The sequence below is a fragment of the Carlito syrichta genome, unplaced genomic scaffold (genome assembly GCF_000164805.1).
Source record: "Carlito syrichta isolate Samal-C Ts95f unplaced genomic scaffold, Tarsius_syrichta-2.0.1 Scaffold301837, whole genome shotgun sequence".
Lineage (NCBI taxonomy): Eukaryota > Metazoa > Chordata > Mammalia > Primates > Tarsiidae > Carlito > Carlito syrichta.
This window is the reverse complement of record NW_007245933.1, coordinates 190,231-206,564: the sequence shown is the minus strand read 5'-3', so window position 1 is coordinate 206,564 and position 16,334 is coordinate 190,231. Positions and strand designations below refer to the sequence as shown.

The 16,334-nt window shown below is 37.3% G+C and overlaps 1 protein-coding gene across 1 annotated transcript in view; it reads right to left on the bottom strand.

The window, feature by feature from the left end:
• The window catches only part of USP34 (ubiquitin specific peptidase 34), a 213,212-nt gene that overhangs the window by 184,453 nt on the left and 12,425 nt on the right, over positions 1-16,334 (bottom strand). The window contains 5 exon segments of the mRNA XM_021711053.1: positions 1,264-1,356; positions 1,444-1,525; positions 11,012-11,073; positions 12,192-12,384; positions 15,146-15,213. Of these exon segments, the coding sequence (XP_021566728.1) occupies positions 1,264-1,356; positions 1,444-1,525; positions 11,012-11,073; positions 12,192-12,384; positions 15,146-15,213 (498 nt within the window).

Sequence of the window (16,334 nt, the reverse complement as noted above, 5' to 3'; positions counted from 1 at the left end):
AAGTCAAGACTTGTAATCAGAAAGAAAACATCAATTTCACTGACACATAACAGCTTCCACAAATAAAACAAGAAAAGCAACTGATAAACGGCAAAGAATATGAACAGACAATACCAGAAAAAGAAAGTGGCTCTTAAACACAAGACTTGCAACCTCATTCATAATAAAAGAAATGCAACTTTAAAATGCCAATAATACCATGTTACATCTGTTAGATTAGCAAAGATCAAAAAGCTAAATGATAGAATGTACAGAGGAGACTAAGAAAAAAGTGGAACTGTTACGCCAGTATCTACCATAAATAAACCACACATATGCTTTAAACCTCCCAACTCCACTTTTAAGTAGAAATCATAGCTACATAAAAGTTTTGCACAAGGATAAAATGACTATGCTAGAAGTTACTTATTATGGCATTGTTCATAACAGAAAAGACTGGGAAAATGATAATGCCCATATATCGAAATTGGATAATTAAGTTATGGTATATACATTTAATGGAGCATTATAGTCTTACAAAAAAATAAGAAAGTGTTTCATATTATCAGTGTGAAAGTGTTAAGTCAAACAAAGCTAAATCTGTTTGGTATGCTACATTTGTGAAAAAAGAGAAGAAAAATGTACACCGTAAGCTATTTATACAGAAAATCTCTGATGCACCTGAGAAGACAGGAACTGCATGCCTGAGAGACAGAGACAAGAGGGAAAAACATGTAATACATGCCTTTTTTATTTATTGTAGAGACGAGGTCTCACCAAGTTGCCCACCAGGTTAGTCTCGAACCCCTGGGCTCAGGCAATCCTCTCGCCTCAGCCTCCCAAAGTGCTGGGATTACATGTGTGAGCCACAGTGCTCATCTAGCAATCGTTTTCTTCAAGGACCAGGGTAGTCTCGAACCCCTGAGCTCAGGGGTTACATTTACTTTTTGGATGTTGAATCATGTGGATGGAAGACTGTTCAAAAAATTTTTTAAAAAAGGTGCAACCCAGAGAAACATATCAATACAACATTCAGGATAGAAGTGTAGATTGTATAAATAAGAATTTTTAAAAGTCTCTATTAAACCAAGATGGTTTCATGAAGAAACTCTACCAGTAACATAGAAGACATGGACTCTGAAACCAGATTTCAGTCCCAGCTTTTCCATATCTTAGTCACCTTAACTATAAAAAGGGATAAAAAGAATTTACCTCACAGGAGAGGAAAGCACTTAGAATATAAAATAAGAAAAGTATTCAATAAATGTGAGTTGTTAGTATTACCTGTGCTGCAGCCCAAATGCAGTCAATATGTTGAGTACTTAGTCGCCCTTCTGCTGCCAAAAAATTCAAAATCACTTGGCACTGTTTGATAATCTGGAAAATAAACAAGTATTACCATTAATTTTTAAAAGTATTCTTCTCTCCCCATAGAATTGAGACGCCATGTAACCAACCACAAACCTCAATATGTAAGTTTGGTCCAAATATATGCTCCACCACATTGTTGCTAATCAGCCAATCTGCAAGTTCTTTTGCAATGGACCTAAAATCAAGTAATAAAATTTGTTAGTACATTTTATAAACATTTTGTCTTCTTTTCTCATGTCTAAAGGCAGATTCAGTTGAAAATCTAAACTTGTTCCCATAAAAAGAGATATATGCAATTAATTCTACATAGTATACAAAACGTAACCCTAATAAAATATAATGCTGAATTTATAAATTCAAATTCCCTTAGTTTATAATCAAGCAACAATTAACTTCAAAGTTAGGATAACAAGTAACACCAAGTACACAAGTCAGAATACCAAGTGTAACACCTAGTTAGTGATCTTACTCTGGGCCTTTGCCTTCCCACTTTTAAATTTCCATAGTAGACACTGACACATTCATACCAATATGCCCTCTATAATGAGATAGTATCAGGAGGGTAAACAAAGGAAGAATTATTCCCAAATCAAACTGCAAGTCTCCTCCTAATTCTATGGAAGATTCCACTAATGAATGGAAAGAGAAGTACAGGTAGACAGTCATGAAGTGCATAATGATGTTTTAGTCAACAGCAGACCCCAAAACAGATCAAATACACAACAGCGGTCTATAAGATCATAACAGAGCTGAAAAATTCCTATAGCCTACTGGCGTCATGATCTTCATGTCACAGAGCAACACATTACACAAGTATTTGTGGTGATGCTGCTGTAAAAAAATCTACTGTACTTCCACTCATATAAAAACATAGCACATATGACTATGTACAATACAAAATACTTGATAATGACTATGTTAATGGTTTTTATATTTACTACACTATGTTTGTTTGTTTTTTTTAAAGAGACAAGGTCTTGTTCTGTTGCCCAGTATGAATGGAATACAGTGCAAGATCAAAGCTCACTGCAGTCTCAAATTCCTGGGGGCTCAAACAATTTTCCCATCTCAGCCTTTTGAGTAGCTGGGACTACAGGTCTACCTCCACACATCCAACTGATTTGTTTTTTGGTAGAGACAAGGTCTCACTATATATGGCTGGTCTTAAACTCCTGGCATCAAGAAGTCCTCCTGCCTCAGCCTCCCAAAAGCACTGGAACTACAGATGTGAGCCACCACACTGGGTCTACATTATGCTTTTTATCATTATTTTATAGTGTATTCCTTCTATTTTAAAAAAAGTTAACAGTAAAATAGCCTAGGCAACTCTTGCAGGAGGTATTCCAGAAGGGGACATTGTGAGCATAAGAGATGACAGCTCTGTGTGTGTTACTGCCCCTGAAGACCTTTCAGTGGGACAAAATGTGGAGACGGAAGACAGTGATAATGATATTAATATAGAGTAAGCTTAGGCCCGAAATGGTGGCTCAAGTCTGTAATCCTAGCACTTTGGGAGATGGAGGCAAGAGGATTGCCAGACCAACCTGGGCAACTTGGTGAGACTTTGTCTCTACAATAAATCAAAAAATAAGCTGGGCATAGTACAGCGCGCCTGTAGTTCCAGTTACTTGGGAAGCTGAGCCAGAAAAAACACCTGAGCCCAGCAGGTCAAGGCTGCGGTGGCCAGGAGTGTGCCACTGCACTCCAGCCTGTGCAACAGAGTGAGACTCCAACTCAAAAAATATTTAGAGAGTAAGCTTAAGCTAATGTGTATATCTGGGTATTACTTTTTAACAAAAATGATTTAAAAGTTAAAAAATAAAAATTTAAAAACAGAAAAAAGCTCATGGTGGCTCATTCCTGTAATACCAGCACTTTAGGAGGCCAAGGGAGGACTACCTGAGCCCAAGAGTTTGAGATCAGCCTAGGCAATATAGTGAGAACATATCTCTAAAAAAATATATATGTATACTTGTACAGCTACATAAGGTATTTGTGTTTTAAACTGTTATTACAAAAGAGTAAAAACGTTAAATTTTTTAAGTTTATAGGATTAAAAAGTTATAGTAAGCTAAGGTTAATTTAATCTTTAAGAAAAATATATTTTTTAATTTGTGTACCCTGGGCATGGTGCTGTAATCTCAGCACTTTGGGAGATTGAGGTGAAAGGACTGCTTGAGTCCAGGGGTTCGAGACTAGGCTGGGCAACTTGGCGAGACCTCATCCCTACAATAAGTCAAAAAAATTAGCCGGGTATGGTGGTGCACACCTGGAGTTCCAGCTACTTGGAAGGCTGAAGTGGAAGGATCGCCTGAGCCCAGGAAGTCAGGGTTGCGGTGGCTGTGAGTGTGCCACGGCACTCCAGCCTGGGCGACAGAGAATCCAACTCAAATAAATAAATAAATAATAAAATATAATAAAATTTGTGTAGCCTTAGTGTACAGTCTTTATAAGATTTACAGCTTTCATGCTCTCTCATCAACTCAACCAAAGCAACTTCTAGTCCTGCAAGCTCCATTTATAGTAGATACCCTATACAAGAGTATCAATTTTGTCTTTCATGCCTAAGTTTTACAGTTATTTTTCTATATTCAGAGACAGTTAGATACACAAATACTTACCATTATGTTCCAACTGCCTACAGTATTCAGTATAGTAACATGAAATACAGGTTTGGAGCATAGAAACAATAGATCATATAGCAAGCATGTGTAGTAGGTTATACCATCTATGTATAAATACATTCTATTATGTTGGCATGACAGAATCAACTAATGATGCATTTCTTGGAATGTATGCCTGTCATAAAGCACCACATGACTATATTATAAAAGTGAGTAAAAGAAAATATCAAAATAAAATGTACAATAAAAGATTCCCCATTTTCATATACATTAATTATAGGTAATGATATACAGAAAAGTAGAAGAATTGAATAATTTATTCTCTTACTGTTCACCCAAAACAATACATTTTATAATAAAAAATTATGCTATAGTTTTTTTGAAAAACACTTAAGAATTAGATATATGGAACTCAAAAGGTAAAACATTAACATAAAATTACTTATGAAATGTTTTCCCTATTTCTACATAGTCCTACAAAAGCTATGATTCATAAGATACAACTCTCAGATTTACATAATATAGATAGTTCAACAAATAACATTAATATCTAAAAAAAAATCTGTTTTTTTTTTTTTTTTTTTGAGTTGGAGTCTCACTCTGTCGCCCAGATTGGAGTCCAGTGGCCGTTCCCGGCCACCGCAGCCTCGCCCTGCTAGGCTCCGGCGATCCTTCCGCCTCAGCCTTCCAAGTAGCCGGAATTACAGGCATGCGCTACCATGTCCGGCTGATTTTTTTATTTATTGTGGAGATGAGGTCTCGCCTGCCCAGGCGGGTCTCGAACCCACGGGCTCAGGCATTCCACTCACCTCAGCCTCCCAAAGGCGCCGGGATTACAGGGTGAGCCACCGAGCCCGGCTTAACATCATTTTTTACGTCTCTTGAAGAACATTAAAAAAAGAACAGGGACTTCCATGTTAACTGAGTGAACTTACAACTGTGCAGCTATATAATTGGACAATTTCAATAACTACCATTCAGGGCTCTGGAAACATAGATGGGAGTAATAGAAAGTAGAGAAAGGGTGCCAGAAACAATATTTCAAGAAGTAACAGCCAAAACTTCCCAAATTTGATGAAAAACATTCATTATCATATCCAAGAGGCACAAAAAACTCCAGCTGGATAAACATAAAGAAATCCATACATACACACACATCATAGTCAAATGTATGAAAGCTAAAGACAAAAATCTTGAAAGCAATGAAAAGAAAAACAACTAAGAATATAAAAGGGAACCACAATAAGAGTAAAAGCTAACTTCTAAGAAGTTGGAGCTCTATTAGAAGTAATGGAGCTATACTAGAAGCAAAGTTTTTTACTTTTATTAGAATTAAGGTAGGGCCGAGCACAGTGGCTCAGCCTTTAATCCCAGCACTTGAGGCCAAGGCAAGAGGACTGCCTGAGCCCGCAGGTTCAAAACCAGCCTGGGCAATTGGTGAGACCTCGTCTCTATAATAAACCACAAAAAACTAGCCAGGTATGGTGGCATGCATCTGTAGTTCCAGCTACTTGAAAGGCTGTGGTGGAAGGATCGCCTGAACCCAGCAGGTCGAGGCTGTGGTGGCTGTGAACATGTCACTGCACTGCAGCCTGGGCGACAAGAGTGAGACTCCAACTCAAAAAAAAAAAAAAAATTAAGTTAGTATTAATCTAAAGAAGATAAATCCATAAAGTTTAACCCACAAAGCAACCACAAAGAAAGTAATATTTAAATATATGTTTTTAAAAATCAGTAGAATTTAAATGGTATACTAGGATATACCCATATACACAAAATAGGACAATAAAGGGAAATTAGAGAAACAAAAAAAGACTGAGTTACAAAGAAAACCAATAGCAAAACAGCAGATATAAAAACCATGTAAAAGATGTAGGACATCTTTTCAAGATTTGATTCTAAGATGCCTCCAAGAGACAAACTTTACATTAAAAAACAAACATTGAACATTAAAAAATGGAAAAAGATAAATCATACAAACAGTAAGCATAAGAAAGTTGTTGCACTTATATTAATATCAAATAAAATGGACTTTAAGTCAAAAAATGGCTTAAAGAGACAAAGGACATTACATAATGATAAAGGGATTAAATTATCAGGAATATATACGAACCTAACAAAAAAAGCCCCAAAATAACCAATGACAGAATTGAAGGGAGAAACAGGTAATTCAACAACAGTTTGTTCTTGCTACTTAAAGCAAATATATTCTATTAATATAATATTTATTATAGCATTTGAGTTTCTATAAGCACTGAATTAGCTAAACTGAACCCTAGGTCCTAGGGTAAATATGTATATAATACACATATCACACAGATTATAATCTTGAATCTAAAAAAACCTTATACTGGTAGATTCTATTATCTCTATCATACAAAAGAAGGATGAGGTTCAAAACTGTTTAGATGACTTGCCAGAGGCCACCCCCACTAACAAGGACTAGAATTGGGATTCAAACCCCATCTAGCAGGTTCCAGAGCCAGAGCTTCTTGAGCTACACTACAGTGCCAGGACCCCCCACCAGTCTCCATCCTCCATCTTTGTTAATTCATCTATTTGCTGTAATTTATGTGTAGCCCCCAAATCAATACTGGTGGCACTTTCATTGTCATTCACAGACATACACAGAGCAGTGAATGATTTGAATCTCTTAATAAGCACATTCCCACCTAAAGTCAAAGGTGACCAATCTGTCATCTTGTTTCAGAGTCCATACAGAGATAACCAAATCCACAAATGAGAATCAACTATAGTTATAAACATCAATGCCTTACTCTTAATAATAGAAAGAACAGCTACACTGCAAATCAACAAAACAGAAGATAAACAACACTACAAACCAATTAGACTAAACAGATATCTACAGAATACTCCACACAACAGAAGACTGTCTTCTTAATAAGCATACACAGAACACTCTGCAGTTTAGGTCATGTGTTAGGCCATAAAACACAACCAAAAACCCAATTAAAAACTGCGCAAAGGCCGGGCTCGGTGGCTCAGCCTGTAATCCCGCGCCTTTGGGAGGCTGAGGTGGGTGGATTGCCTGAGCCTGCGGGTTCGAGACCCTCCTGGGCAACTTGGCAAGACCTCATCTCTAAAATAAATCAAAAAATCAGCTGGGCATGGTAGCGCGCGCCTGTAATTCCGGCTACTCGGAAGGCTGAGGTGGAAGGATTGCCAGAGACCAGCAGGGGAGACAGAGTGAGACTCCGACTCAAAAAAAAAAAGAAACACTGACAAAGAATGTTGCCACAAGAAGAGGCAAGAATGACCCTTGGACCAACCAAAGCCAGTGTGCCGCTCCATCCCCACGCCCAACACCTTAGTTCCAGCAACACCATGCCCGAGAGAAAGGTTGAAGGGGATGCTAAAGGAGATAAAGCCAAAGTGAAGGATAAATCCTAGAGAAGAGCCACAAGGTTGTCTGCTGTAAAAACCTGGTCCTCCAACACCACAGCCTGAGCCTAAGAAGGCCCCACTAGGAAGGAAGAGAAGGTATCCAAGGGGAAAAGCCAATGCTGGTAAAGAAGAGAAAAAACCCACAGAAAATGGAGATGCCAAAACAGACCAGGCACAGAAAGCTGAAGATGCTGGAGATGCCAAGTGAAGCGTGTACATCTTTGATAACTGTGTATTGCTGGTGACTGTATGGTTTGAACTGCTTTTTTTTGTTTTACGAATTGGAGTCTCACTGTTGCCCAGGCCGGAGTGCAATGGCACCTTCACAGCTACCGGAATCTCAACCCACTGGGCTCAGGAGATCATTCTGCCTCAGCCTTCCAAATAGCTGGAACTACACATGCACACCACCATCACAACCATCTAATTTGTTTTATTTATTGTAGGGACAAGGTCTCACCAAGTTGTCCAGGTTGGTCTCAAACCCCTGGACTCAGGCAAATCTCTTGCTTCTACCTCCCAAATGGCTGGAATTATAGGCATGAGCCACTGCCCGGCTTGAACTATAATTTTTTAATCAAGTTTTATACGAATGCAGAATTTTGTTTTACTTTTTGTTTAAGCTATGCTGTTTGCAACCAAAATACTTCATCTTTTTGGGGAGAGGGAGAGGACATATGTCACTAACAGAATGTCTCTGAAGCTGGATTGATGTGGGAAAAATCACCTCTCCTTTCCAGTTTTCAGAGATTTCCTCTTGGCTCCCAGGAGGAGGGATTTCCTGATGTTGACATACACAGCTACACTGGTGCAAACACCTTGCGTTGTAAAAAAACAAAAGTCATTTTTATGTCCTCTTCTCTCTTTCTACCTTCAGCACAGACTTAACTCCCTTAAATTCAGACACCTTGGGACCTGACCCCCAATAACTGGTTACCAGTATGTCAAGCAATCTGGACTTTCCAGTGATGCCACTGAGATAGATGGCACATCTCAAAAGAGCAGTGGTTCTGTTTCTAGAGTGTGAATCTTCAAATAAATTCTACCACTTTCATTTCACTTCCTAAAAGCCAGGGTTGGTTTGTAGAAGTTGTTAAACAACATGCTAAATGTGAACTGTCAACCCTCACTCTATACTTTTCCTGTTGAGAATTAAATGAAGACTATCTTCATTGGGTTTTATAGTGATAGTCCATTAAAGAAGGAGTTTGAAAGTTGTCTTATACTGTTAATGAGTGTTTGCCCATGTCCTGCCTGAAATACTATGATTGTTTACAAAAACTACCTTTAATAAAGCTGGATGCAAGCCGGGCTTGGTGGCTCAGCCTGTAATCCCGTGCCTTTGGGAGGCTGAGGTGAGTGGATTGCCTGAGCCCGCGGGTTTGAGACCCGCCTAGGCAATTTGGCAAGACCTCATCTCTACAATAAATCAAAAAATTAGCCGGGTGTGGTAGCGCGCGCCTGTAGTTCCAGCTACTTGGAAGGCTGAGGTGGAAGGATCGCCGGAGCCCAGCAGGTTGAGGCTGCGGTGGCCGGGAGCAGCCACTGCACTCCGTCTGGGCAATAGAGTGAGACTCCAAAAAAAAAGCTGGATGCAGTTTAGTTTGGGGAGAAAAAAAGGATGTTGTCAGAGGTAAATAAATGGTATAGTGATAAATTTAAAACCACACCATATAAGAAACAATTGGTGGAATAAGAACACTTTAGCCTGAAGGGAAAAATGAATAAAGACATAGCCTCTGGGTTCTGAATTCAGGAAAAGCTGGGTTCAACAAGATTAGTTCCATGGAACGATACTAATACTACAATTTGTTCTTTTGCTCCTAAATTTTCTAACACCATAAGCTATCCAGCTCTGAGCAGATTTACAAATTTGATTTCTAAATTAGATAGGCAATTACATGGAATGAATGTATTTCTGAGAACTTGAACTCTAAGCTTATAAGAACTACTCGTTTTCATATATCAGCATCACTAACTTGTTCTCCACAAAATGTATCAAATAAGGTCTTGAATGAGGTCTCTTCTTTTTCTGTATCAAGTATGTATTATGGACTTGAATGTTTGTGATTCCCTCAAAAATTCATTTGTTGAAATTTTAACTTCAATGTGGTGTTACTGGCAGTGAGACCTTCAAAAGATAATTAGGTCATGAGGATGGAGCCTTCATGAATGAGATTAGAGCCCTGATAAAAGAGACTCCAGAGCGCTCTCTGGGTCTTCTTCCATCAAGTGAACATACAATAGGAAAATGGTAGTCTGCAACACCAACACCAAAGAAGTCCCCAACAGAAAATGACCATCCTGGCACTCTGATGTTGAACTTCCAGCCTCCAAAACTGTTGGAAATAAATTTCTATTGTTTATAAGTCACCCAATTTATGGTACTTTGTTGCAGTAGCCTGAAAACTATCAACACGATATTCTTCTCTACTAAATTGTCCTGCATAAGCAGTATCCTTTCATATTTTGTGACAAATAATACTCTATGTTGGTATATGCATTAAAAAAAAAAAAGAAATGTGCCAGGCACGGTGGCTCATGCCTGTAATTCTAGCACTTTGGGAGGCTAAGGTGAGAGGACTGACTGAGCCCAGAGGTTCAAGACCAGCCTGAGCCATTTGGTGAGATCTCATCTCTACAATAAATTTAAAAATTAGCCCGGCGTGATGTCCTGCACCTGTGGTTCCAGCTACTCAAAAGGCTGAGGCAGAAGGATCACCTGAGCCCAGCAGGTCAAGGAGTCTGTGGTGGCATGAGCATGCCTCTTGCACTACAGCCTGGGCAACAGGGTGAGACTTCAACTCCAAAAAAAAAAAAAAAAGGAAAGAAATGGGCCAAGCACAGTGGCTCATGCCAATTCCCAGCAATCACAGCACTTTGGGAAGCTCAGGCAGGAGGATTGCTTAAGCCCAGGAGTTTAAGACCAGCCTAGGCAAAATGGAGAGAACTCATCTCTACAAAAAGTAAAAAAATTAGCTGGACACAACAGAGTGCAACCTGTAGTCTCAGCTACTTGGGAGGCTGAGGCAGGAGGATCACTTGAGTTCAGAAGTCGAGGCTGCATGACCACACTACTACACTCCAGCCTGGATGATAGAATGAGACCTCAACTCACAAAAAAAAGATAAATGTTTCTTTTCAGGTGTAGTGGTTCACACCTGTATTCCCAGTACTTTGGGAGGCTGAGGTGAGAGGACTGCCTGAGCCCAGGAGTTGGAGACCAACCTGGGCAACACAGCAAGACTTCATCTCTACAAAAAAATTTAAAAATTAGCCAAGGATGGTAGTGTGCGCCTGTAGTCTCAGCTACCTAGGAGGCTGAAGTAGAAAGATCACCTGAACCCAAAAGGTTGAGAGCCATGATCATGCCACTGCACTCCAGTCTGGGCAACAAAGTGAAACCTCATCTCAAAAATAAAAATAGAAAAATCTTTCAACATATTATTCTAGAAGTTTATTAAAGACTGTACAAACAGAAGCCACAGGCAAAGAATTTCTAGTAAACACTTCAAATCTAAAAGTCACAATTATATTTACCATTCAAACAGTTACACATTTATATTTACCATTCAAACAGCTACACATTAAAATGATATACTACTAATATATAAAGTTATGTTCCTACTTACGTTTCTGTGTCTGATACCAATGATTCATTATTGCACACATCATTGAAGGTATGAAGTTGATTCTATGATTAAAGAAAAGAAAATCATAAATTTTCCAAAATTATTCAGTATATGTTAGTAACAGTCAAGAAACATGGAAAACTGTTTGATATGTGTAGATTATAACCGATAAGCAGATTAAAATTATATTATAAAAAAAGATAATCAGACACATATACTTCCCAATTAGTGTGACTATTTCCATTATGTTAAAATACTTCACAAATTCATTCCACAAGCGATATTTATGCTTTTTTACACTAAGCACACTAGAGAAAACAAAGCTGAGTAAGGAAAAAAATAACAAAAATCTAAAGCAAAACAGTAGGGAATATGTCATTACAGACATAAAGTTTCAGAAAAGGCTCCCTAGATAAACCAATTTAAGATTTAACTTATGAAAATGTCAAAGAGTATTTTCTATATTGACTAAGTCTAATACACAAATAAAAGTCTAGCTACTTCAGATGTTAATTGTTAAGTACACTACCAAATCAGATAGGAAATATAAAGGGGCAAAGTTAAGGGGAACTGCAGCAAATCAGAGAAAGCATATCCATTCAAAGTGGCACAACTAACTACTTACTTAGTTTCTAGCAAATTGATGTTATGCAAGAATACAGGCCCAAGAACACCAAGCCTTCCTCCACCCCTCTTGCCAAGAGAAGCCAAGATTATAGATTTGTACATGATTTCTCCCTACTTAAAAACAATTATTTTTAAACTGTGCAAAACAAACAACACATTATTCTTAGTGAAATTTGGCCACTAGCCCAATAATCTGTGGTTTCTGCCTAGAAAATGAATTGTTTCTAATCCCCTCTAATAATTTTTCCCTTTCAAAACATTGCTTTCTAAATGTAAAAACAAAATAGTTTATTTTTTAAAAAGACAGATGAAAGAGTTGGATCCTGAAATCATACAGATCTAAGGTATAAATCCTTATCAATCTAAGCTTCAGACTCCTCAAATATGAAATAAAGAAAACACAGAATTTACTTGTGAGGTCTATACAAAGTAATCCATGTAAAATATTTAGCATAATGCCTGGCATAAAGTGTTCTACAAACAGTGGATAATGATTATGATAGACCAGAAATCAAATTTTAAAATAGCCAAAAATAAAGTAAATACAGCTTACTGTTATCTGACTCAATCCAGCCAATCGCATAGTCAAAGTAGGTGACATAAAGTACTTAAATGCAAGATCTAAGCTTTCTTTATCAAAGCATAATGTTGTATCCAATGGTTCTTTCACTGTGCTCCACATTAAGTCAGCCATGTTACGAGCTGCACTCTGGCGTAATTCCTGATCAGAGAGTTTGCATAAATACCTGAAATGATTCAGAAATACATAAAAACTCAGACAATATGCAAAAATTCATAAAACATTTCTAAAGACTAACTCAATAATTCAACACAATTTCTTTGCTCCAAACCTCCATAATGTTTAGTACAGTAGAACCTGGCATTCTAAATGATGCTTAATAGAATGTGACCTTAGTTGGGCATGGTGACTCATGCCTACAATCCCAGCTACTTGGGAGACTGAAAAGGGAGAATCACTTAAACCCAGAAGTTCAAGGCTGCAATGAAATAAGATCATGTCACTGCACTTCAGCCTGGGCAACAGAGCAAGATCCTGTTTATTAAAAAAATAAAACTGTGATCTGAGCAGTGTGTTATTTTATTGAGTTCAACTTGAATAGCAACTGCAAAAAGCCAAGTCATTTTACATAGGAATCCGAACCCAATAAAGATTTATTATTCTCTAATACCTGTCATGCATACAATCTGTTTTAGTAAATTTTGGCTTACATCATATACAGCATATCATAGTAAAAATTTTATTTGATATGTGTACATTTTAAAACATTATCCTTTTTATTCTTCCAAAAGTCTCTGATTTTCCTCTGAGGTCCTGCCTTATTTCTTTGGCTGGTTCTTTCTCCACTATCCAATCTTTCAACCTTAGTGCTCCTCAGGAAATACGTTGGACTGCAAAATGGCCACAAACTCCTCCCATCAGTACATGCCGAAGTAATTGCAATGTGACTTTGCTACTCCTCCCATCAAGAGATGCCGGCTATTTCTCTACCCTCTTAAATCTAGGTCCCACAATTTAACTTGTTTTGGTCAATGGGCTGTTAATAGACAAGACATAAGAAGAAGCTTGAAAAGCCTTTGAATTTGCCCTTGCTTTCGCTTGCTGGGAACTCTTTCACCACAAAAATAAGAGACTCAGGTTAATCTACTGGATGAAAGAGAAATGTCTAATAACCCCAAATGACATCAAGCTAACTGTTAGACACATATGAGAGCCTCTCCCAGTCACTCCCCAAGACCAATCAGCATGCCAATCACAGAATGTGTGAATGAAGCTGTCCTAGGCCATCCAGTCAGCCCAGATCAGCAGAATGGCCTAGGCAATAAGAGAACTGTGAGAAATAACAAACGGCTGTTGTTTTAAGCCACCAAGTTTTGGGGGTTGTTTTCTGATACAACAAAACTAACTGATCTAGGACATCATCCTATACTCACCTCTATTCTTTTTCTACATTTTCCCCCCAGGTGACTTCATTCACTCCTTGGTTTTAAAGTACTGTCTTTATACTAACAACTCTTAAATTAATAAAACTGCTCTGAACTACAAGTTCATACTCCCAATTTGCCAACGCCACTTAAATGTCCCACAGGCACCTCCAAGTCTTTAAGTTCTCCCAGTATGTCACATCTCAGTTGTGATAACCACAGTACCAACAAGAAATTGGGGAGGAAGAGTTGAATGTCATCCACAGTGCTGCCTTAATTTCCTTATACCCCATTAGAACAATCTTGTTTATTTTTTCACTTCTGTTCATCCCATTCTCAAAATCAAAATTAATAATCCTAGTACAAGTAATCATAATTTTTTTCCAGGAATACTGAATTTACCTTTCAATTAGTCTCCTACTAGCTTCTACTCTAGCCCCCCTATAATTTATGATACACTTGAAGGCCAAAGTGGTCTTTTAAAAAACAGTATGACTCATCTGCTGAAAACCCTTCAATAGACTCCCATTGTTTAAAAAATCTGAACCCCTTACAACAGCCTGCAAGATCCTGAATAATCTGCTATGCTTATCCCTCCAACCTCATATCATAATTATGCCCCTTAAACATTATGCTCCACACCAATATGCTTATGGTTTCTTCTATGTCATACTCTTGCCAACTTCAAAGTCTATGTTTGTTGCCCATGTTTGTAGGTTTCCACATGAAATACATCCTTCTGATCATCACTTGTCTGATTCATGTCTTTCAGATATCGCCTCAGAAAGGCCTCATACTCCCTCTGTATGACACTAACTTACTTGCATAGCATTCCTCACTATCTGGTTCTTTGCCTGTCACTGTCTCCCACTGTCAAGCAGTACTGGAAAAATAGCAGACAATCAGATCTTTGCAAATGAATAAATGAGAAAAAAGTAAAAAAGAACTCCAATCTTATTAAAAAATACTATTTATACAACTCTGACAGCTCATATGCTAAGTCTAACCAATACAATCCTTTCTCCATCTCTTTCTTAGGTTGAGGCTTACAAAACTCAAATGTCACCTTCTCCTCAGTGAGATGTTCTCCAACCGAGTATTTGAAGCTGTAACCTATCCTCTAGAACTCTCAATCTACCATTGCTGCTTTTTATTCTGTAATACTTACCACCTTCTGATGTACCATATCATGTATTTATTTTGCAACACACTGAACAAAAGAGCAGAGATTTTTAAAATCTATTTTCTTCTCTGCTATGTTCTCAGTGCCTAGAACTTAATAGATACTTAGTATGCATTTGTTGACTGAATAAATACAGTAGAATAACCATTATTCTCTTTCTTTTTATATACTCATGCTAAAAGTCTTTAAAAAAAATCGCTAAAAGTAAGCATTAAATATGAATCTAGAATCTATATGCATAAAAAATACAATATGTTTAAACAGTTAACTGAAATTTTCTCTAGTGTATGTGACTACAAGAGACTTTCAAACAATATCATTCTGTTATAACTGCTTAAATGTACTATGCAAATAAGGGGGAAGAAATTTTATAAACTTACCTGATAACATAGGTCCTAAAAGGTATGATGTGCTGCATGACAGCAGGGATATGTAGCCATATTCTAATCTATAAATAAACATGAAGAGGATATTATTATATAACAAATATGTAAAAAAACACAATTTTCACTAAAGCAATCAAAAACAAAACCATTTAGTATTTTTCTACCTCTAAATACATATATTTTATTATCAATTTTGAAAAGGACAAAATCCTTTATTATTCCTTACTCTAAGTTTTGAGCTTTCAGGTCTGCCAGTCCCTTCCTCATGGAGCCAATGAAATTCTAGCAGTCCTCCTAACTATAGGCTAAAAATCTCAGGAACAGAAGAAAAATGTTCCCTGTTGAAAAAACATATCCTGCATCCAAGCTAGTTCCGATAAAGTGGAATAACGGAAACTTCAAATAATTGTACGGAGATATCTGAAAATATATAATCCTAGCCTAATATCTTATATTAAAAAACCATATCTCATATTTCTTATATAAAAAAGTACATTCGTAAAAGCATTCTTAGGACACTGAGAGTTCAGAAATTGTTGCTGTGTTCTCTGATATGTTACTATAGCCCCTACAAGACTATATCTCTAATTGTATCTTGTTCTTAATAATTTGTCATATATTTTCTAAAGCATATATTTATGAGGCTTCTTTATTAAGCTTCATTTGCACTTTTTGTTCTCAATGCATGCTAATAAATACCTTGTCTCTACTGGATTCTTTATACAAAATAAAAATTGTTATGTATGAGATGACAAACTCAGGCAAAGAACAGAGGGAAAATTCTGTAAGTTAAAGCCAAATATAACTCAACAAAAGAAAAATTAACTTCCAGTGGGGAAACTTTGTATGCCTCTATGTTCTATTTCTCAAAACCTATGTTAAATGTTGGTAAGCGGCATTTGCTGAAAACCTAAGGGCCAACACGAAGTAAGAAAACTACCCAGGCTGGAGATGAGAATTTATTAATATTAGTGTCACTAAAGTTGGTATACAACTCCACAACTGCTAGATTTGACAGGCTAAAAAAAAAAAAAAAAGGAAAGAAAAGATAACTATATGAAGATCTTTTTTGTTTTCTCGCAGTCGCAGTCATTATTGAAGAATGGATCCATATAATACAAGGAATAACATTTGTGCAAAATCGAGAAATATGTTAAAAATCAAAGCTAGTTAAGAACTGCTG